The sequence below is a fragment of the Microtus oregoni genome, unplaced genomic scaffold, assembly GCF_018167655.1.
Source record: "Microtus oregoni isolate MIOR12 unplaced genomic scaffold, Mior012 000002F_ref0000024, whole genome shotgun sequence".
In the NCBI taxonomy this organism is placed as follows: Eukaryota; Metazoa; Chordata; class Mammalia; order Rodentia; family Cricetidae; genus Microtus; species Microtus oregoni.
The window spans coordinates 74,927,580-74,951,878 of NW_024543061.1; the positions used below are offsets into that span (position 1 = coordinate 74,927,580).

The 24,299-nt window shown below is 45.2% G+C and overlaps 1 protein-coding gene across 2 annotated transcripts in view; it reads right to left on the bottom strand.

Moving 5' to 3' along the window:
• Positions 1-2,211: 2,211 nt before the first annotated feature.
• Grin2b (glutamate ionotropic receptor NMDA type subunit 2B) overlaps positions 2,212-24,299 on the bottom strand; it is a 461,714-nt gene continuing 439,626 nt past the window's right edge. For both annotated transcript variants that reach the window (XM_041632687.1, XM_041632695.1), the window contains exon 14: positions 2,212-22,650. In XM_041632687.1, coding sequence (XP_041488621.1) covers positions 20,797-22,650 — 1,854 coding nt within the window. In that variant the 3' untranslated portion in view covers positions 2,212-20,796. The remainder of the gene's footprint in view (positions 22,651-24,299) is intronic.

Consider the following 24,299-nt stretch of genomic DNA (forward strand, 5'->3'; position numbering starts at 1 on the left):
CCTGCTACAGTATCAGAAATCTCTAGGTGGAATCAGGTCACTTGAACCTTTTGTCTTATTTAAAGTGTCATGATTGTCACCGACAGTTCAATTATGTCTTTATCTCCACTGGCCCTCAGGTTCCTGCTTTCAAGTTCCTTTGTTTAAAGCCAGCGCCCTGTGAATGGTGATGCATTCCCTCCTGCTACTTCTACACTCTCCCTCTGACTTGAAAAAAAAAAAAAAAAAAACAAATGGCATTTCAGGTTTTCCAAATCACACAGACAGCAATAACCCTCAGAATCTTGCTAAAGCCTCAGGATAGTTTGGGCTTTAAGGATGTCTTTCCAGTCTTTTCAATAGTAAAGAAGACTCTTCTACCCAGAAACAACTCTGACTTTATGTCAGAGATTTCAATTTCCTGGAATAGTCAAGGAGAATGGACTCTTTGGCTCTGGTATAGAGAAAAATGCATGAGGAACCAACAGCGTGAATCTCTCTGAGATAGTGGCTGCAGACAGGGTTGTCTTGGAAGATACCTGGTGGCAAAGATTAACAAGACTGGCTTCTCGTCTGGACTGCTGTTTGAGCCCATCGAAGTCATCTGTCTTCTCATTGGCCCTCCATATGATTTTTTCTGATACTAGGACGAGAGGTGGAGCGTACTGCTTTCAGTAAGTGACACTGGAATGTGGCCCCTGCTTGCATTTTGAGACACTAACTCTAGCGGGTATTTTATGTCATCACTCGAGACAGCTAAAGAGAAACTATTAACATGAGTAAATTGGAAACTAAGATACAGAGAAAGGACCTTGCAACGTCTACATACATAGCCAGTGGTAGGACGGCAACAAGAGAGGGAGGAGCAGCACTGTAGAGAAAAGCAGCAGTAGATGGGGTCCTGCTTTTCCTCTTGTTTATGGGAAGCAGAAGATACCTTTATAACTAGACCAGGGTTACTGCTGGTAACCTGGGTGACACTCATTCAAGATACCTTTGTAACTAGACCAGGGTTACTGCTGGCAACCTGGGTGACACTTGAGCCTCTGGCTATCTAATTCCTACAGATACATTTTATATTAGCCAACATGAAAGCCAGATGACTTTTCTGATTTCTCCAAGGATTTGATTATACATCAAACCAACAATCAATTTGTAGGAAATACAGAGGACAGACCACATGATGGTCATTAATATGAGAATGCAAGCATTAAAATTAAGCTAAGGGAACCCCACATAGGACAAAATGCAGCAACTGCAATGCACGTACCTTCCAAGAGAAAAAACAGTCAAGAGGTGAGTCCATAGATTCAAGATAATCTTCAGAAAGAGCTGTGGAATTTGAGGATTGTATGTGATTTATGGTGTTTTGTTTAAAAAAAAACTTAGAAAGTGACATTAAATTTATACAGTGAAATATCTGAGCAGTAGATATGTGCTGTAGAGGAACTGTTGTGGCACTTTTGTGTTATAATGGCACTGTGAATACTAAAAATTCTTCCTCTTTAGGGGTACCTCATTGAAATGCAGGTAAAATACTCAGATTGTGGAACTTGTTTTAAGATGATGGAGAAGAACCAAAGTAGGGGTATGATTGTTTTTAATGGACTCTATTACATTTTTATTTATTTTTTTTGTGTGTGAGTGTATGTGTGTGTGCGTGCACAAACATGCCCTGATTTATGACAGTGTTTGTGAAGAGATCAGATTATCATTTGCAGGAGTCCCTTTTCTCCTTCTGCCATGTAGGTCCCCAGAATGAACTCAGGTCTTCAGACTTAACAATAACTATTTTTACCAGCTGAGCCACCTCATAGGCCTTGGAGTAGAGGTATGATTAAAAACTTAATAAACATTATCATAACTCAATGATCATAGGAGCTGTATGTTACCTGCAGGTTCATTGTGCCATTTTTGTCTACTTTTGGATATATCTTGTTTTCATATTGCAAAGAAAACAAAATGTGGTTGACAGTGATGAAATAAAGAACCTTTAGGAAGCTAAAAAGATTGGTTTTGTACCATGATTATTTAAACTCATCTAACTCATAACCTAGAGATCTTAGCATCAGTGGGCAGATTCATGGTGCAGGGGAACACTGACGGCCAGAAACCCTGCAGGGAAAGGCTTTTCTTCCCCCAAGAAAGATATTTAATAAGGCTTTCTAAACCACTGTAAAGAAAACACAAAGTCCAAGAAAAAAACACTGATACTTAATTTTTTTACCCTGATAATTTGTGGTAGGTTTCTTTATTTTTTGAATATAAAGTGACAGAAATAATTTGCCATTAGAAAAGAGAAAGGATTTTTGACTATGTACAGCTTTTATACATCACAAAGGTTTTTCTTGTTTTTATGTTGTCTTTTTTTTAATTCATTTTAATTTTTGTTCCTGCATCATTTGAACAAGTCCAAACTGGAAATCTATACAGCTCACAAAAAAGCCCTCCACCCAAAAGACCCCCCACCCCCACCCTACCCCAATGAGAAACAAGATAAAACAAAAGAATGAAATCAACTTATTTTGTTTGTTAAAGGTAAGTCATTTGCTTATATATATACTTGTAAGTATTTTTTTCAAGTTCAAACACCAAAATCCAAGAGAGAAAGAAAAAAAAAATTAAAAGACCCAGTCATCCGCCCCTCCCCCCACTCCAGAATCTCAATTGATCCCTGCATGTCCAAAGTAAGAAATCGATATTTACAGAAAACAAAAACAAAACAAACAACCTAAAAGAACTTGGAAGTGAATGGGATTGGGGATCTGAGAGTCAAGAGGAAGGAGAGCTGGCCCAGGGGAGGAATGTGGGATCTGGCCTCACCGAGTCTAGGCAAGCCTGAGGGCTCTCCCTGCGCAGGGGACACCAAACCAGGGAAGCTAAGACCCTTACCCCAGCCAGAATGACTCTGGGAGAGGTGTGGTTCTGTGACTGCAGCCCAAGCCGCTGTGCACGCGTCCAGTGTTTCACCCCTTCACACTCCCACTCAGACTCCCACGCACACCCACAGGCACACACGGACATGCTTCTGTCATTGTGGCTACGTGTACTTACGACACTGTTAGAGCCCTGGAAGAGAAGAGATTTTCCCCTACAGGTAAGAAGAGTTCATTGCCCTCGCCCGTGTCTTCTCTGGCCCCATGCTAACATTCCAACTAGCTCCCTGGACATGTTTCTGCAAGTGTCAACGGCTACTCTAAGGTATGAATGCTGGGGTGGCCCTTGGGTCACAAACCTCCCACTTAAGATCCTGTCTCCTTTCTTTCACCTCTCTCGCCATTTCCCACAGATTCTTACATAGTCATACCCAGTTATGTTGGTGTGGTGATCAGAAGCAGGGGACTTGGGTAGATGGAAGCCATGATGTGTCCCTTTGACTTCTGAACGGCTGGGTTCCTGCTGGGCAGGAATTAGAGCAGTCACGACACACCCCCTGTAGCCTTTGCTACAGGAGTTCTAGGGAGCACTGGTGCAGACAGCATGGACTAAACCCTTGAGTTGGCTGTAACGCTCTTCTGACGCAGAACTGAAGACAGGCATTAGACGAGCCTGGGTGAATGGCAGCTAATCTCTGAAAGGAATGGCAGGGAGGATAAGCCAGAGCTGGAGGGTGCGTGTTTCTGGTGGAAAGGGAAACTGAATTGGTCACAGCAGTTACAATCTTACCTGCCCGCTGCTCAAGATTCTGTAGGGTAAGGAGAACTAGCTCAGTAGAAACGCCCACTGTCTCCTCAAATTCTGATTTCCTATAGGCCCAGGAAATGAAATCAGAGCAGTCTATCATTGGTGTCAGATAGGCAGAATGTTGTGCAGAAGGCAGGGTCCTGTTTATGCTCGCTACATCGCCAGATGGTACGCAGTGGGTCCCCCTCCCCCACCCCACCCCCAAGCCCTGCCACCGCCTTTGGTCAAATTTTTAATATTTTCCCAGTGTATCCCTCCTCCCTTTTCCCTATGCAGCCCCTCTAAACCTTTCTTCTCTAACCCCATCTTAATCATCCAAAACGTTCCTCCCTCTGAAGTGGTTAAAGATGCCCAATCATTTCCTGATGCTCCTGGCCCATTGTTCTCTCTTATAAAAGAAAGTGCTGGATAAAATGCTCAGTCAGGGGAAACTGTTGTCATTTGCTAGGATTGGACGGAAGCAAAGCTGTTTGCTGTTCTTCTAGATTTCTTTCAAAAGATGAACAAAGGGCAAGATAAATAAGAACAAAGAATTCCGAATTTCCCCAGGGAGAGCAACTTAGTTGGAAGCATTTAAAGCAGAAAGGGCAAGATTTATGGTGAAATGCGGTCATCGGGAGGTAAGAGTTGTGGTGTTGTTTCCATCCAGGGGCGCAGCTAATGACACCTAAGAAACCATACAGAGCCAAACCAGGACGGGATGTAGATGCCTGCAATCCCCGTACTCAGGAGGCTGAGGCAGGAGGACTGAACTTTGTCTCCAAGCAAATAAGTATTAAACAAAAGTCAAATTTGGTAGTGGAAGTGAAAAGGTGGGGTGGGTGTGTTATGGTTTTCCTCTCTTTAAGAGGCAAGCCAACCCCTGCGCTTCATCTTGACTCTCACCGCCCCCCTCTTGACTTAAGTGCTTCCCTCACTCTGCTTCCCCCCTTCTTTGTCCCTTTCTCCTCTTCTTTCTCTCTCTCTGTCCATACTTCTCCCTTCCCCCTCCGTAACCCCCTGAATAAATATTCAACCTCACTCTACATGTCGTGTCTATCCATGTCTCTGTTTCCTGCCTTCTCACCATGTGTCTCCCTGTCCGGGACCAGCCACCGCCAGCAGCTGTCTCTGTCTGGGACTGGCTGCTCCCAGAGCCCACTGCCGCCGGGGACCTTGCAGTATTTTTTAAAAAATCATAAAACTGGTACTGATGAACCAGCAGAGTGCCACATGCTGCTACCAGGCCTTGTCACTGCAGGCTGATCAAGACTCCCAGCACCAGCCCTAACTACGGGTAAACCAGGCTCAGGAGAGCTGCTCTCACTTCCATCTTAGAAGAGGAAGCCCGCCTACTACTGCAGCAGCCCGTCTTCCATCTCTCGTTAACTCTCATTCCTTCGCCATTTCTGTCACTGTCCTGTCATCCTTGAGATTCCAACGGCCCTACTGAGTGGCACGCGTTCCAGTCACACGTTTGTCACGGCACCAGCCTAGAAGCGGCTCAGTTGTTCCTCACAGTCGCTTCCGGACCATTTCAACTCTCCTCCACATAAAACCAGATAGAGTGATCAAATCAAGCAGGACGTACATCAGAGACAACCAGCTCTTCTCCTCTGCCTGGCTCGATCACTGAAGCAGTCTTGAGTTATTACCACTCTTAGCTGGTGAGCTCTTTTGGTTTTTCACTGAATAATCTCCATCAACACAGACATAGTCCCAGCTCTGGCTGCCTACTTGCATCTGTGCCCAACACCCCGGCCCCTCTATTATAAAGCAGCAGCAGCCGCTACATGGGTCCTCCTGTTTGCATGTCAGATTCCATGCCCTCCGACTCATCGTTGGCATCACTCCTGCCGCCAGCTTCTCTTTCCAAGCCCCATCAACTTTCTTTCTCTACTGGATCATTCTGGTCATCACAAGATAGGCTATTAAAAAAAAATATTCCTCCCTGGGCCCTCACCTTCAAACTAACCTAGTTACCTAACCTGCATTTCACCTAGGTGTTAGGCGAGCATCAATAAAGCTAATGTATACATACATATATATACATATATAGTATACATATATATCAATCTTAAAGTTACTATAGCGTATGAAAAGTTTCCTCTCAGTCTCTCAGTGACACATGAACCTGCCGTGTGAGGCACTGACTCCCAGCACCTAGACTGCCCTGGCACAGGTTTTCCATCCGATAAACAACCTTGCAAGAATAAACATACCCAAGAACTGCAGACAAATGTTTTCCAAATGCAATTCCAATAAAAAGTAAAATAAAACAGAAAAAAGTCACCACGATCCCTCTTCAAAGAACATAAATAATCTTTAGACCCTGGATATTTGTTATATAAGCGAACATTGAATTGGCAAATGTGGAGCTCATTTTGGATTTGAGAATTGACTTTGGGTTTATTATTTTTAATATTCAAAAAATGACCCCAAGCCTTGTTGACCATTTCTCTGTGCCCATTGTTCCTTTCCCCCATTGTTCCTCCTCAGTCACCTACTCTCCTGGGCTCACAACTTCCTTCTGCTATAGAGGAATTGATGGACTGAATTTTGGGAGCCTTACTTCATGCTTTTAACCACGTTGGTTCATAACACATGATCTATTTCCCTTTAATGAGGTTTTACAGCTTAAAGGATCATGTCTGAGCCGGTAAATTCCATGGTAATGTGTGTAAGAATCAGGATTAAAGCAATCTTCAAAATGCCTGTTTGTAATTGAATCTACCAATTTCATTCCTGGAGTAAACAATAATCAGATTAGAAAACTTGGTGTTTCCACCAGGATGGGAAGATATAATTTTATTTAAGAGATTTTTCTCTCTCAAAGGTGACCTAACTTTGTGATGTCAAGCCATGCTGAAATTGAAGAAGATGAAGAAATAACAAAGCTTACACTAACTCCATTCTCTTGATATATTCTACTCTCCTCTGTGCCCTTTGGCTTCCCAAATTGAGTAACTGCCATCACAATGAGCATGAAGCTCTTCTGTTCAGAACATTCTAGACTGGAGAATGGAGATGGTCAGTGAGGAGCTGCCCTAAGGTCTGGAGATGAGTTCTTGACGAGCTGAGGCCAGTACCTTCCTGCAAGAAAGCCTGTACCTGTTTCTAAAGTAAATCCAGCTGTCTCTGAGCAATCAGTGGCAGCAGGCTTCTCCTTCCACGAGAGCTCATGGGGGTGATGGACAACAGTTTTAAGGAGAATAATCAGAGCATCTTGAACATTATGAACTATTTGAACATTATCCTCTCCTGTGCTCTAAACCCCTTTCTTTTACTCCTGGAATTTGGCTTAGCTTGGTGAAGAACATTATTTCAGAACAATGCGCTGGGCTTCTTGTCACTGAATCTATTTCCCACTCGAGTTTTCTCTCATTTTAATAGCATGTACTATGAACAATTCAGAACTGACAAGCAACAACTCATTGGCTGGAAGATTTAGAGGCACTGGTTTTCTCTGTTCCTAAGGCACAGGAAAGCCGGGAAGAGTGCGACACCATCGGTGTGTTCAAACGAAAACATTCTCCAAGCATGGATCTTGTGCCTTGAAATGATGGAGAAAAAGAGGGATGTGGGGAGGAGAGCTAGGGTGAGAGATTAAAGCCTCCCTGTACGCAGACATCATCTTGACCAAAGCCCATGTGTACCTGCTCAGTGGCTGCTTAATATTCTGCAGCATGTCCCTTCCTTCAGCAGATCCTCGGCTCTCACTTGGGGACACTCACTTTCCTGGCACTTGACCTTGAGTTGAAGCCTCTGAAAACAAGGCCGTGCTTGCTTTCTTGCTTACTATTTTTTTCTAACTCCTTTCCAAATTAAAGAAGAACAAGAAAACCAATGAGAAATTAATTCTCAGATCTTCTTCTGAGCAACCTGTTTAAATAAGAATCTATTGGAAGGGGCACACTCTTCTATAACAGGAGAACATGGTAGAGAGGGAACCCAAATCAAGAAGTCGAATCGGGATATACGGCAAGAGACCGAGAGGTCAAGAAGGATTTCTATGGGAAGAACTGGAAGAGTTGTTGTCAATATAAAACCTACTTTTCAGTGGCTATAAAAATAAATAATTTGGGTCGGTTTCCTAACATAGCTCTCATTCCTTTTGTCAACGGTGAAGCAGTGAAATTCCTATTGTTAGCATGACTTCTAGGAGAGGAAAGGGTCTCAGAGGTGAGGTGGATTACAAACAGAATGCGATTCCCCAAAGACCACTGGGATTAAATGAAATATGCTAATACTGCTCATTCTTTGCGAATTTCTGTATCGTACTTTGCTGGTTTGTTTGGTGGGAGATGGCCCTGAAGATTTCCTCATCATGTGACAGAGAGAGAGAGACAAGAAGCCAAGACACGCAGAAAGAAGACTGTCACAGCTGTCTGAGAAGGGTAGGCTTTTGTTCTTAGTCTGATTTCTCTTGCTGGGAAGAGAAGCAGATTTAGCATCCCAGAGAACCAGCAGCAGATGGAGAGAATATGAACGCTCTGCCTTGTTTCATTGAAAGAAAGAACCGCACATCCACAAAAGCTCTCTGACTTTCCGACTAGATTAGAGGTTAGTGGGCATGTACGTGCTCCTGCGAGGCTTCTCTTCTCAGGGTTGAATCTCATTGGCCATTTCCCACCTTCACCCAGGTTGGCTTCATCCCACAGGCCTACCCAAATAGGCTTTAAGGATTGTTCTTTAATAGAAGTGACCGAGGCCAAGAGACCAGGGAAAGGTTATGAGTTATTCCAGGGCTCAACGATCAGGGGGGCAAGCCTGGCTTAGGAAGAACTCAATCTACACTATGAGAGCAATTGCAGTCTATCCTTAAGGTCAGGAGCAAGGGGTCTAGGTTCATGTGGACACTGCTCCAAGGAGAGAGTCCCAGGCTCCAACATCGACTTCTCCCTAATTCTGTCTATGCATAGGAAGCATCCACGCCAGCTGTAATACCCTCAGAATAGGAAGCTACCCTGATTCTGTATATACTTTTAGTTTGACTTGCTTTTTAAACCTTTTCCCATAATGCTTTCCCAATCTGTACTGTGGGCAGTTGTGCTGGAGGGTTGCCTTTTTCATTTCCATTTTAATATTTAATATTAAACACAAGAGCTTTGTGGTTTCAATTAAGTAATTTTCTACCCATGCCTTTAGGGTCCTATGAATCTTCCTTCCATTCTGCTCCACGATGAATCTGAGCATAGCACCAGAGAAGGAAGGGTCATCTCAGGGGGATCAGATGCTCCAACACCCACCAGGTCTTGGCCCTGTTATGTTACTAAGGAGCATCATGACATAGGTAATGAAAATTGTAAGAAAAATGAAGTCATCATGGCACCAAGGTGGAATAGGCTGCCCTCTTTCTCAGCTTTCTACATGTACCAACATGATCTTATGCCAGCTATCAGGCGTCACAAGAGTGGGAGAGAAATGCTATTTGTCACCAACTTGATTCTAAACTTTCAGTTTGAGGAGCATTCACTCACTGGTCTCAATTCCTCCCCGCATGCATGGGAATGAGTAATTTCCTCCTCTCTCCACACCAGGTTTTTGAACCAGATTCTTGGGATGCCTTCACGGCAAAAGTGATGCTCCCCACTTTGCTGCATCCTCCCTGGGACAGGAAGGACTGATTAAGTTGGTTCAGGCTTACATTAAGGTAGAGCATTTCACCAATCGTGGTATACACTGTCCTGTATAAGGAGCAAAACCTCTTGAGATATAAATTAAAGATGCTATCCTCTTGAAAAGGTGGGTTTTATTTCCCAAACTTGGTTCCATTCATCAGGCAGCAGATAGGTTGTATGAGAATGTAGCTGCAGAAGTCTGTCAGCTATGGTTGCTGGACAAGTCACCATTATAATCTTGGGGGCAAAATCAAATCTCACAACCATTCTCTGCAGATGCCATTGTTCCCCAACCTCCAGGATTTAGGCAGATAATCATTATTTATTTGGGTTCTAGGGGACACTGGGTCTTTTGTCAGAAGTTCATTGCATCTGTGAGTTGTACTATTATTCTTTGTAATGTTTCTGGAACTGATTCATGCCTTAACATTAGGACCAGGCTATATTAGATACAACTACCTGGGAAAAGAATGTAAAGAATTCTGTCTTGAAGTTTCCTTCCCTGTGGGCTGGCCCAAACTACTGACACTTTAAGCATTTCATGACTGCCTCGCATACACTCTTAAAAGGTCCCCTTCCTTGGGTATCAGTCGGAGAGATCTGGGCTTCTCACACATTATATAAAAATTTTGAATAATAAAAGTTACATGGCACATGTAAGGTGACATGTCTTACCTCACAACATTCAAACATCTTGATTTGCTCTTCAAATTTCCTTCATCACAGAAACTTTTCTATCTCTGTTTTGCAGATTCCTGCTTTGCTCCACCGTTTGATTGGTTTCTGCAGACTGACGCATTATGGGAGATGGGCAGGGTGGGGATCTGGGAAGATGAATTTTGTGCAAATGATTTGGTTAACCCAGCTGCCTGGATTTCATGACTTTTCTCCACTGTTAGGTATCAACAACTTGGAGAGCAGCTCACATAGCATGACTTTCTGAGATAGCCTGGGGTACAAAGTGCAGACAGTTTATAATAGAAGCTTTGACTCTCCCAGTGCTTCTGGGCTTCAGTCCAACTAAAACTCACCACAAGTCCCCATCAAGGAAGCCGTCTGGAGATCTGACGGTAAATTATCCCATATCCACATGCTGATTTGTTTGGTTTACTTAGAATATGCCAGAAGCCAGAAGCCAAATATGGTGAAGATCCAAGTGAGTTGCTGGTGATTTCACAAACACCATCCTTCTCCAAAAAGTCAAGTGGCATCTTCCTAGAAACTGCGAGTGCCCTGGACCTTCTCTGTGGCATTAACTAAGACTGCTGAAGGGTTGGCCCTTCACCTGTCTTGGTGATCCTTTTTTTTTTTTTTTTTTTTTTGTCTGTTACCAAGACAAAACTGAACTCATTTCCCTGGTCATTTAAAATGCCAAAGATTCTCAAAGTCTGTAACAAAATGATTTTTCTCCTCTTGTCCAAGATGCTAAGTTATGTACATCTTGGCCATCTCTGTACAGGGTGGGGGATGTTAGTAGAACTATACTGGTAAAAGTCCTATTTAGAAAAATTAAATCTCACGTTTACATGAATGTTCTGTATGTATCTCAACTTCTCATCCTAATATTGGGTATGTATGTGTGTGCATGTGCATATGTGCATGTGTTTGCGAGGTGGTGGGTAGACACACAAATGGGAGAATAGTAATGGTAAAGGGGTCGTTGAATTATAAGCAACTGTGTGAAGAACATGACACTGATTTGTAAGACTGAAAATACAACTCAGACCAAGACAACAAAGTAACAAAGTCTCTTGCTTGCCAATGCTTCTTATAGCAACATTAACATAGCCCTGACTTCAAAAGAGAATAGTGATTGATAATAATTAATTAAATAATTACAATTCAAATGTGGCAATGGCAGCTACATAGACTATTTGGAGGCTTCAGGAAGGGATAGCTTGTGTTTGTTTGTTTGCTTGCTTGCTTTGTTTTTAAAGAAGAAAGAATGCCTTTGGGAAACAAGTCATATCATTATCTGAAGGAAGCAGGGCCCTGCACACTTTCACGTCCCTATGACCACGTTGCCTGCAGTTCCAGTCCGTAGATGCCAGCACTGAGAGCCTCCTCCTGCAAAGGGGAGGCGGGCTCATAAAGGTTACTATTCTACAGCTAGGCTGGTAGGACAAGCTGTGCCCTCTGTGCCCAGAGTGGTTGGCGATCGACAGCTCTCTGGGTGTCATCCAAAGGACTAGGATGCTGACTCAGGGATGACGTGTGATGAGACGTCCCGTAAGCGTTTAGGACCTCAAAGATGAGACTGTGTCCAGCTTCCCTACCTCAGGGTCAGCGTTCTTTCTGGACACCTCCCCTGGCATTTCTAGCATGTAATCAAACAGCCTAAAGTCCCCAGACACTTTGGAATGGGCCCCTTGTAATGTCCCTCATTTTTAATTGGCCTTGCTTCTGTCTCTCAGGTTACAACCAAGGACAATTCTCTCCTCATCTGGAAGACACCTGGAAATCATTCTCCAATGTTAGGGTGAGTTTTTGCAAATCGTCTGTGGTCAAAGGAATGGGACTGTGGGAAGCCATCAGCCTCAAGTAAGGTCCTTTGGGAGTTCTCTACTTCCTGAAGGGACCCTAAAAGCCAGGGACCAACAGGTCCCCAGCTCTACTTGTGACGTGAAGGGAAGTCCTATTATGGGCCTCTTATTCTTTGACTTTATCATCCTTTACAGGTACTGGTAAATTAAAACACAGATAGAATAAGACATAAAATAATCATGTAAAACTGCCTGTAATGTTGGTCCATTCATTGGTCCAACAGAAGTTCCTGGATGCCTTCTTTGAGAGAACAGCTGCCTCTCCACACATCCATTAGCCAGTGCCAGTCTTTTTCATGGCTTAAAACCAGCGTCTCTTAATATCATGAGATGGACTTTGTTCTCCAATGTTAATTATCCCCATTCCTAGGATCAATACTATCTACAACTATTAAAACTGAAAAAAAACCTATCCCTTTAGACTTAACATTTTAATTTTTACTAGATACTTCCTAAATTGTCACAAGTTTCACTCCAGCTTGCCAATAATAATCTTTCTACCCCTTCCTGTCTTGATGAAGAATGAACTCTGCCTGCTGTTTTGAAAAGCAGGGTTGTCACTGCCTGCCTGTAACTTATTCGAGTTGGGTTCACTACAGTATGCTTTAAATTAGCACTCGGTGGCAGAAGATGCTTCCCAAAGGAGAATAATTCATGACCAATGCCATCATTAGATTTATAGAGGAGGCTGGCCAGGAGAAAGGAAGAGACCATTAGCTGGTACCAGAGCAGGTTAGGTAAGAGGACAGGACCAGCCCCAAGACTTTCTTCAGAGACAGAGATAATCACTAACCAGGACAAACAGGTGATATTTGTTAAGTAGATCTAAGGAACCAAGGGAAAAAGTGAAGACTGCATAAGGAATAGAGAACAAGAAGGGCATTAGGCCAGAAGTGATACTGTCTCTTCTAGGGCAATGAGTCCAACCACAGTTACAGAGAAAAGAGGAGTTGAGACACTAAAACTCTCCCTGAAACAAGTCATTGAAATTTTGATGTATTTTTACTTGAGCTATATGTCAGGAGGTGTAGTGTTCGATAACTCAATGTTATAAAGCATCAGAAAGGGTGAGAAAAGAAACATCATTAAGACAAGGGCATACTCGGAACACTCAGCCATGACCTGGTTAGAATCTAGCAGGGGAGACAATATGTACACTCAAACAATTATGAAGCTGGTCTCTGATGGTTGCCACCCAGGAGAGAAAATTAAAATGTCATGGACATTCATAATATGTCTCTGTTTTTCTGCACAGATTGTGAGAGGAAACAGATGCTGTTGCTGTGTTATTGTCTTTGAAGACTTGTAGAGAGGGAGTGGATTATGCAAGACAGCTGGGAGGTAAGAGTTGGGAGCAAGACATTTGGGGAAAAGAGATCCAAGTAAATCTAGATGCCTAAGGAATGTTAAGGGAGAGCTATGTAATTGAACTGTCCCGTCACAAAGAGCACAGAAACTAAGGTGCTGCCTGCTGGAAAACCATGTCAAGAGGAGCTCAGTAAAGGCTTGTCATCCGGAGTTAAGGACGATGAAATAAGTATGGTCAGGATGCACAAACTGGTGAGAGTAGACCAAAACATGATTCTTGGGACAATGCTATCAAACACTGAAATAGTCACTGAGGGAGGGAAGGGCCTGGAAGGAAAGGGAGGCGGGAAAACTTTTGAGTGAGAATCAATAGGTTTTCCAAATGATTATACTTGCAAAATCAGGGACATGAAAGAGGCAAAAATTCCTGGCAAAACTTTAGTGTGGTAACAGGTGACCAATGGAACCACCAAGCCAGGAGAACCTGCTCATCACTATGCTGATTTGTAGGTGTAGATCTGGGTATCTGTGTCAATCTGAAGCGAGGTGATGGGAAATATGTGCATTACGCTGAAGAGAAAATTAGGGTCTAAGAGGGTCTGGCTTCACTCAGAGCCAGAGATACTGTGGAAGTCGGAAAGATCATGAAAAGTTAACATGGAGAATCAAACTTGGAACACAGACCAAGTCAAGGCTGAGCAAAAGCAGAAGCCAGTGAGGTCATAGGGGACCTGAGAGCTAAGATGCAAATCAGAACACAGCACTTCCCAAAGGGTAACACCTAAGGGTGAATAGCAGGGAAAAGAAAAACACTGTTGGGTTGTAGCAAGATGCTCATTGAAACATTGCTGTTAGAGTTTGTAGGTGAGTAGTGAATTACAGACTCATTGCAGAGCTATAAACATTGGGTGTGCATGTGAAAAACGGCTATCCGTTCTAGAAGGCTGGGAGAACACAGATAAACAGAGATAGACTGGGATTCAAGGGTCTAACTGAATGGAAAGATTTGTCCTTACAGATGGCTGCCAGATTGTGTTTTGAGATGAACGCGGTCAGCTGTGCGGAAGGGAGGGAAGGTGCCGCAGGGAGAAGTCCTGTTGTCTGGAGAGGACCCCAAAAGATCGCAAAGGGGAGTCTGGTGCACAAGACAAAGAGTACTCGGCTGTGATGCTGGCAAAGATGAGTGAGAAAAATGCACGGTTGTGACCCGAGAGGGAATCTCTGAGCATTAGCTTAGAATGTGTGATAATCCCAGAAGTGACCAGGCTCAACTATGATGTGGAGATTTAGATGCCTGTGGTATTCTTCAGTAACTTAATGGATACCTTTGACTCAAACCCTGAAACCAGAACATATTAAACCTGCATGTCAAATCACAGAAATTTATGCACACCTATTTTATACACATTTAAATATTTTATACTTATGCATGTGCATATGCTACACGAGTATAACATACTCCATTTTAAAATCTCTTCTATATTTCTCAGCATTAGCTCAAGGACATAGTAAATGCTCAACAGACGTTGGTTTAGTTGAACTAACATATTTATGTAGAGCTTCTTACTTTATTTTTTTTGAACCACTCTTTAAATCACAAGCTTAAAATAATTATTAATTGATAAACAGAGTTCAAGTTGGAAGTCATAGCTTTAAAATTATGGTTTTGTGATGAGCTTAGAATTGTGCTTCTTCATTGTAACGTGATCCTTGCACCAAGGGCCCTTTCACTTTCACCAAGACAGATGGTATAAACCAGCATCCCAAGGCTGTGAGCAGCTCTACCGTCCACTCTATTGCCTATTCTCAGTCCCCAGTAGCACCACCAGTCCCAGTCACACCAGCAGATGCAAGATATGGACATCACCAGCAGTTCACAATGATTAGCTCTGACGTCACTGAACAAGGATGCTGGGGCAGAGAAACGCATCAGATTCCCGATATTTTCCACCCATTGCCGGCATTGCTAGGACCACTCAATACTCTCTGAGCAAAGCTCTTTCTCCTCACTTCTATACTACCTAGAGAACTGGGACTTCACCAATCTCTTCAAGGCATGGGAAAAAGCACTGCCTTTGGATCAAGGCTTTGACAGCGGCTTTGTTGTGGGAGTAGATAGTTTCCGTACCAAGCCATGGAACCCGCAGGGACCTGTGCGGTGATACTGGGGTGATGGTAGAATGTGTTCATCCAGCTTGGGACCATACAGATGGTGACCTTCCCACACTAGGTGGAATTCTAGACCTAGATCAATATCCCAAGCTCTCAGAATGACGAACGAGCATTTTAACATTGACCCAACCATATCGTAGGTCCACAGGTTAAACAATACCTGAGGGTCAACTGGTTCCTTCGCAGAGAATATTGGGAAGGGAACTAGGAACGTTTAGAACGCAGGCAAATTAGTTAACTGGCAGATTATTTGATCTAGAGCAGAGAAGAAATAATGCGTGATTTTTATAATATACTAATAGATTGTATACTAAATGCGATTGAACATTTTTCCTTGTAGCTCTCAACTTGATATCTTGCATTTGAGGAAAGGCGACTGTCTTCTGTTCTCCGGGTCACAATTCTCACCTGCCCTATGTGGTATAGGATGTAGCTATCTCCAAACTGTGTACTTGACTGTGTGCTGAAAATAGATCCCAGGTAGAACTCCTAATGCAGGGTCCCCATGGGCCCTAACTAAACAGGTAGAGATGAAGCATGGCTTAAATGACTTGTTTTCTGGACCCGTTATCCTTTCACCCTGCTCTGTTGCTTTGTGATGCACCTGTTGCTTTCTCTTGCTGGCTTACGGTCGCTTATTCCCAGAAAAAGGAATGAAAATCCTAATGTAGATTAGGTGTTTAAATGTACAAATCCCTAATATGGCTTAGTGTGTCACTCTTCCTGGGAATGCTTCCATTTCAACAGCAGACGAACAGCTCAGCCCTAATGGAGTAAATCTGCCTGGGAAGTCAACAGTTGGCAGGCTCTTTCAGGATCTTGGAAGCGAGCCACAGGTTATCTGCCATTGGTAAGGCCAGAGCTACCCCAGTATGACTGACCTCCTCCGGGTGCTTCTTGCCCCTAAAGAATCCTTAGGCAGCAAGAAGGTGAAGAAAGCAAAGGCAGCAATGCCATACTGTTTCAGCAGCCCCAAGATCGCACATTTTCTATATGGCTTTGGGAACATATAGTATGGCCACAATGCCCAGAAACACCGAACACATTCACCAGTAAACTGCCATTACATCACTTATGCACACACCTGAGTCATTCCTAGCACACCAAAACAGACACACACAGGGTGCCAAGCAAGGACGGGGCCTTTTCAGAGATGGTGATTTAAAGAAAAAAAAGTGAGCTTAGGAATAACTTTCCCAAAGGCTTTTGCCCAAACATTAATCTTTCCCTACATCTTGAACTAATAAGAAAGAAAGAAAGAAAGAAAGAAAGAAAGAACAAAAGAAACCCGAGCTCTCAAATGAGAGGTGCAGGTGACCAGCACTCTGCAGAGAATTCTTCCTGGGGCAATTCCTGGTGGCCGTGGAAGACTGGGCAAGTGATAGTCACGTCACTGTATAGAGGACTCCTATTTTACACATGCGTTTGGGCACTGCTGACACCACCAACATTTAATGGGATCATCTGGGATTTTTTGTCCCCAATCACAAAATGGCTGTGGCCAGTCCCAGGGAAGACACACCGAGGGTGCTTCCCAAGCTCTGGCTGAGGATAGACAGTGACAACTCGGGAATAACAAGGTCCACTGTACATGCGGCACTCTGAAAGGGTGTGCACATCTTCGCTCAGGCAAATTCAAGGATCAGATTGTTGAGGTCACTGGGCATGCTGAAGTGTCAGCATCTCCACTAGGAGAAGTGATGTGGGACTACATCCATCAACCCACTTTCACAATGGGAGAGAGCACTTGTGAGAGAAAGCATGGATTCTGAAGGACACCACGGAACACAAGATGCTCCTCGGGGCTCTGCAGAACCTCACAGTTTTGGATGGATTGGGTCTTGGTTCATAACCATCAGGGATGGAGATGGGAACAGCTGCTGAATTCTTCCTCATGTATCCAACTGACTTGCTACTGGGGAATTTCATATATAAAACTTGACAGACTTCATTTCCTTATTCTTTTTAGAGCAGGCCATGAATATCTTACTTTGGTCCCAATTCAAGAATCCAGTTGCAGAAATCAACTGAGGCCAAATAAGGGGTTTAGGACAGTTAAATTATCTCACTGGCAGCTTCTAATGAGGGGGGAGTAGGGGGGAAGGGCAGTATGCTGGGCATATCAATTTAGAAATGAGAGAGAGAGAGAGAGAGAGAGGCTGCTATCTTTCACAAAGCCAACAACCCAATGAAAGAGATTGTATTTGTCTGGTTAATATTGAATCAGATTTGCGTCACCTAATTCGAACCAAATAGCACCCTCCTGATGGCAGTAACGAGAACAAGGCAACTATAAAGTCACCATTGGTACTGTCCCTCACATGACCTCTTTCCCACCTCTGAAACTAATTTTAGCTATTACTTTACTAGGCTAATGATTTTTGAGGGGATTGGGTGACGTTCCTAGAAAGGCATGTAAATCTGTAAGACCCCTGTATCCATTGCTGTCCTTGTACAGCCTGAAGCCATATGATGCTGAAAGAGGAAGAATGGACATTTCTTGGGTGTGCCTGAAGTGGTCCTTTCTATAGGTGCACACAGAAGGGGGATGGGATGGTCAGGTACTAGAGCATGACATGTCAGACTGGTAGGATGATGGTTAAAAATCAGAGAAGGCTGCTGTGAGATTTCTCAGAATCCAGCTTCCAGAAACCTCTCAGTCACTCCAAGAATGGGAGGTAAGTAGACCTCATTTCTTTTTCAAGCCCTTTGGGGAACCTTTGCAAGCCCAGGGACTGACGAGGAAAAATCGGATGCCACCAGTTTGTCTTTGACAGAGTCATAATTTCCTGGTCTCCCTAGAAGACAAGAGTCAGACCAAGTTTTGCTTAATGCTGGTTTGGACCCTGCAAAACTCAGGCCAAAAGTGCACAATCACTTCTCACAAACCAGCAGGAAGACAGGTTTTGGAGGCAGGGCATGGACAGAAATGACTTTCCCCTGGCTTGTTCACCATTGTGGCTTCTGTTCCCATGAACTTTTCCCAGACACTCCAAAGCAAAGGATCTAACAAACAATTCCTCCCAACAGAAAAATGAAAACCCATAACAAAATAATTCCCCCCTCATTCCCATCCCCACCCCACTCCCTCCAGCTCAACACCCTGAATACTCACAGGAAACCACTTTATCTATACAAAATTAATTAGAAAACAAAATATTTACATATGAAATAAACACCATCTTGATTTCTGTGGCCCGTGGAGACCATCAGAGCCCCCTGTTTTCTAGATTGCTGTTCGCTAGGTTAGTTGGTTTGCTTTTTTTTTCTTTTTTCAGTTTTAAAGGGGTGAGGTAAGAGGAAGAGTGAGGGGTGAGCCCCTGGCCCTTGGACAGAGCCAGAGTGAAGCAATGATTCTATGGCCCTTCTCCTTCCTCCGGGAGTTGCCTCACGCCCTCTGACCTCTCTCAGAGTCTTTCCTGGAACCTAAAGTAAAGCACTCCACGCTCCTCTCTCCAAACTGTTGAGAGGTTCAGCCCCTTGCCCCCACGTTCATCTTAGAAAGAAAACAAGGCCTTCGGTTGGCTTTTAAATGAAAGATACTGAGGTAAAAATCAAGGAGGAAGGTGGGAGACAGCAGTCGAGGATGGAAGATGAGGGAGGGTCGTGAGGCAGGGCAACCAGGAAGGCAAAGAGCAGCCCTGGAGGGTGTGACGTGAAGAGACATGGCGGCTTCGTTCCAGAGGAAGGTGAGCACCTTTCTGGTTTATGTGTCCTGTGTGCGACAAGGCGATTCTGCAGTCATGCTTCCAAACAAACCCAGGCTCTTTGGATGCCACCCTGTGTGAGGGGACGGCAGGACAGTGGAACTGACCCATAGAACACCCCTACCCCAAGTTTCAGGACAGGCACACAAATATTCATTTCCCTTCTTCAATTTCCAACTTCAAGCGAGGGAGCATCACTCCTGCCAGTACCCCCATTCCCGGACCTGGAGTTTTACACACACACACACACACACACACACACACACATACACACACGTACACACATAACACGCACGTGCACACACTCATGCACACACGCACGCACACACGCTTACTGTTGAGTGTTACAATCAGAGGGAACTGGGGGTTGCGGAAGAGGAAAGGTTCTTTCAGGAGTGTTCATGTTAGTTCAAGTCATATTCTAAATCTCTTTCGCTCTCTCTGGCTTCCAGAGCTGTGCCCTGGAGGACAAGCTCGTTTCTCTTCTGTCTGTCCCCTGTCACTCATCGCCTGCTTTGGAGAGATTTGTCTACCCTTTCAGCTCTAGGTTAAGTAAGAAGGGATCAAAGCATTGAAAACATCCCCCTCTCTCACTTACCCTACTGTAAATGATTCTCTTCTTCAAAACCTTCTGTGGAGAGTCCTTCCTCAAACATTAGCCAGTCAAAGAGCTAAATGCCTAAAAGAGTTTTCTAGAACCTTTTGCTCTGAGATTGGATAAAAGATTCATGGCTGCTTCTGTTTCCCTTATGCCTTACTGGCAAATTCTCTGCCTAAGCTATAGTTACTATAGACAACACTGACATACTAGTCTGTAGGGTTGTCTCGGTCTTTTTCCCTTTCTCTTGTCATTTTTTTCCTACAGTAGAGAATCTTCTTTGTCAAGAACCTCTATCCTCTCTGAAGAAAGAAAAAGGGAAAGCTAGCCCAAATCCTGGTAACCTATGGCACTGGTTTATATATAAGCCAAAACAAGCATATTCCTTAAGCCTGTGGAAGAAGGCAAGTGAGCCAAGGTTCCCCCCTCTTTACCTAGAGGCAGCTGACCACACGCGGGTACAGGTGTACATGGACACAGAATTCTCTGCTCTTGCCTCCAGTGAACCATAGGGCACTATTACAGTGAACGTCCCAATTTGCTCAGGAATCCCTTGTCTGCCAATGGCCTTCCCCCTTGCTTCGCCACTGCAGTTTTATGGGGCTGAGGCAAACTTTTTATTTGGCTTATATATAAGCACAGAATCACTTCCTGCCCTCTGCTGCTTACAGGGTCCCTAGGCAACCACCAACCACACAGCAAGAATTTGGCAAAAAGCCCCTTCTCTCTTATGAGGGGGAGGCCAAAGGGTCTTCCTTAGGTTGCCTTCACTTCCTCGCCCGAAAAAAAGAGCAGTTTCAGGAAAGCCTCCCTCTCAGGGCTCAGAGCACTTCCACACTAGGAAGAAGCCCACAGGCAGCAATCACTTCCTGTCTCCTCTCCTCTCCTCTCCTCTCCTCTCCTCTCCTCTCCTCTCCTCTCCTCTCCATCCTCCCACGCTTTGGCCGGTTCTATCCTCTCATGGCTATAGGGGTGGTAGACAGATGCGGGGAGAAGAGACCTGCGGAGGGAGGAGAAATGGGGCCGGCCACGAGGGCTGCCTTCAGTAGGAACCAGAACTCCAGGATCCCATAGAGAAATTAAAAGAACAAGAAAAAGTGAATGGGAGCCAAGTTCACCCCTGACTCTTTTCCAGGACATGCGCACCACGCGGCCCACAGCCCTACCCCTCCCATACCCACCTTAACCTCTCTCTCTTCCCTCACTCAGACATCAGACTCAATACTAGAAAGTTTCTCATAAACATGTCCATTGCTGGAGCCATTGAAAGCCCTGGGGTTTTTGTTGTTAGGCACACAGGGGTTGGACTGGTTCCCTATACAAATGTCCTTCTGGAAACGACCAGGCACAGCCCCATGAAGGGCCGACACCACTGGCTTATTGGTGACAAGGGCCCGGAAGTCCGGCCTTGTTTTCGATGCCCCTGCCACCGTGGGCTGCCTGAAGAAGTAGGATTTGCTGCCGTGAAGCAAGCACTGGTCATCCCCAAAAGTAGGGATGAAAGGGTTTTGCGTGACCCGGTCAGGGTAGAGCGACTTGCTGAGCATGTAGCCGCTGCCAGGGTTGTTGTGGTGGTGTCCGGCAGTGGGCACTGAGGACTTGTTGTTGGCAAAGGAGCTCTCACCAGCTGGCATCTCAAACATGTGGGCGTAGGGGCTGCCATCCATGAATCGGCCCTTGTCTTTCAGGCTCACGCTGCGTGGGGCCAAGGCGGCCTCCTCCTTCTGCAGGTCCACGAAGGTGTCATAGGAGTGCTGCCGGCGTAGCTTGTTTCGGTTCTTCTTCTGGGCCTTGGAATTAGTCGGGCTTTGAGGGTACTTGGTGGAAGAGGCATTAGATGTCACAGCCACAGGGGCAGCTGGCTGGTCCAGTTCCTGCAAGGAGTTGTCCTCGCTGATGTCATACAGATTCCCAGCCTTCTTGCAGGCCTCACACCTGATGCAGGCCTGCCGGCCCGAGTTCTGCCCTGCCACCGTAGAGGAATAGTTGTGCAGCTTGGAGGGACAGCTGCGACAGAAGTTGCCCCCAGACCGCTCCTCCCAATCTACATTGGTCAGATTCTTCTCCCAAGGAGCCGGCACCCCACCTACCACGCCATGTTTATCGCCTGTTCCATGTTTGAGGTGAGACCTGTTGGTACAGGGCCCACCTCCACTGACCGAATCTCGCTTGAAGTCGTCACTACGTTCTTTGTAAATGTCGGTCAAGTCCACATGCTCCCAGTGAGGCGAGTTCTCCTTTGTTCGGAACTGGTCCAGGTAGAAGTCTCGGAGCCCTTCTTTGTCCCTGAAGTAGCGCTTGTGGTCCGGGGAGCGGGGTGGGCGGCGACGATAGGCCAGCTCGATTTCATCGAACTCCCTCCTCGACTTGGCCGAGGCCGGCCGCTTCTTCAGACTGTCCTTGTACTGCTGCTTCCGCCTCTTAGCTGCGTTGCCTTCGATGTTGCCATAGGTGACAGTGTGGGTGGAGATGTCTGAGACATCTGATCGAATCAAGTCATCATGGCCACTGTAGCGGTCGCTCTTGAAGGAGAACTTGCCGTACAGGTCACTGAGCTGGCTGTGTTTGGAGGAGGGCAGGCCGATGTCCAGGGGTTTCTTGCTGATTGACCTGGGTTGGGTGGTGAAAGGTGGGTTGTCACAGTCGTAGAGCCCGTCAATGGAGCTGGTGCTGCCGATGCTGTGTGGCCGGTGGTGATGGTGATAGTGGTCCTGGTACACGTTGCTGTCCTTCAGCTGCAGGTTGCCAAATGTCCTCTCTACCTCACTGATGTAGTCGCTGAACAGGTTTTCCTCACAGGGCGGGTTGTTGTAAGACTTGCAATCCGAATGGGTGAAGCTGCGGCGGTGCTCAGAGATGTCATAGACGGAGGACTCGCGGCGGATGAAGTCCAGGGCACTCTGAGGGGAGCCGTTTACTCCAGACAGGTTGGCCATGTTCTTGGCTGTGCGGAGCAAGCGCAGGATGTTGGAGTGTGTGTTGTTCATGGTCGCGGTGGGGGAGTTCATCACAGACTGGCGTTCTTCTATAGCTACTCCATGGATGCAGCTGTAGATACCCTGAGGGGATAACAGGATGGTGGTGTTGAGTTCAGGGAAACGGAAACACAGCACAGACAGCAGAGCGACCACGGATGGGCTAATGGGGCAAGACAAGATGATAGGGGAAGCACGAGGCAATCAGTGAACTATGCTCACAGGACATGTGACTCAGAGCTTGGCCAATGTAGTTCCTTGAATTTAGCAACTTTCTATTATGAGGTGAGTAATCTGGCCATCAGAGAGGGGGGTGCTCATACCAAGGGACTTGAGCAAAGAGACGACATGGCAATTGTGCTTCAGCTCCTAACATGACCTATCTTGATTTTCCTCCCTGTACTCAGATTTTCACAATTTATAAAAGAATCCGTGCTATAAACATGTGGCAAAAAAGTATGAGCAGGGTCTCTCGCCACAGGTTCTGGGTCCCTTTTGCTCTGGTTGGCCACTCCTGGCTGATGTCGCTCACCATGGCCTCCTGTTTCTAGCTCTGACTGATTTTGAGCAGCTTTTAGAATTTTGGTCAGCAAATAACCAGGGGACAATGCTGTTCTGTAGCTAAGCATGAGCTGAGTCGCACAGAGAACTAGAAAGCCCTGGGATCAAAGGAGGATTTTCTACTGCTGTGGCCTACACTGTGGGAGTGAAGAACTGGGACGAATAGCAAGAGCTCTCTAGGAATAAATAGCTCCCTTGTTGAGGTCTCGCATCTATCCACTTTTTAGCTCCGTTATCTTCTTATATTAAGTATTATCATAATCAATTAATGTTTTCTCAAATGAGTATTGATGAAGAATACCTGGCATAGAGTTATTTGTTCAGGGCACTGAAGGACAGAATCCATGAGAAAAGATGGGTTTCTTTCCTGGCACCGGTCTCCCCAAGTCTAGAAAAAGGTCACCCTACTGCTCACCTCTCATGGGCCACCACGGGAGGCAGATGGCAAGGGAAGTGACTTTGAACTGCACCTTTACATCTGAGAATGATAATTTGGGAAGGAATCTCGTCTGAATGGGCGGGGCTGAGAACAGGAAAGGTCAGAAGGAAGATGGTAGTTATGTGGAGAAGAAGTGTCAGACTCTACGAGACACTAGATCTTCCTGGGGGGGGCATTCTGCCCTCTTTCTGCTTCTCACTTCTGACCCCTTGACAGTGGACAGGGGGACGTGTTAGGTGTCCTCCTCTGTGAAGGCAATGTTCATGTCAGAGGGCCACGGGTGAGATTTCTTTTTTTTTCTGTTGCCTCTGTGGCTTCTGGGAAGGGTTACATGGAGGAACCCAAGGCCCAGGGACCTAGAGTCCCACAATTTCCTTTCTCCTGCTCTTATGTGATTGAATGACCTGCATTACCTGACAGCTGGAGAGGAAATGGAGAAATTGTCCCCTGCCACTAAAACACTATGGGAAAATGACCAGAGAATGAAACAACTTAATGAGAAATCCATTCCCTTTCACAGCTCCATTTGAGTCAAGGTTGGTAATATACAGAGCACAGTCCTCAATCCTCAAAGATCATGAGAGTTCACCACTCGTGTCTGTGAGTCCCTCAGCTGCATTAGCCAAGCCAGGAGACTCCTACCCTTTAAAACAATCCCCTCTGTGATCTGAGGTTCATATGCCCAACTATTTCCCCAATACCTCACTTTGAACTGGAAATGAAGATCTCAAAA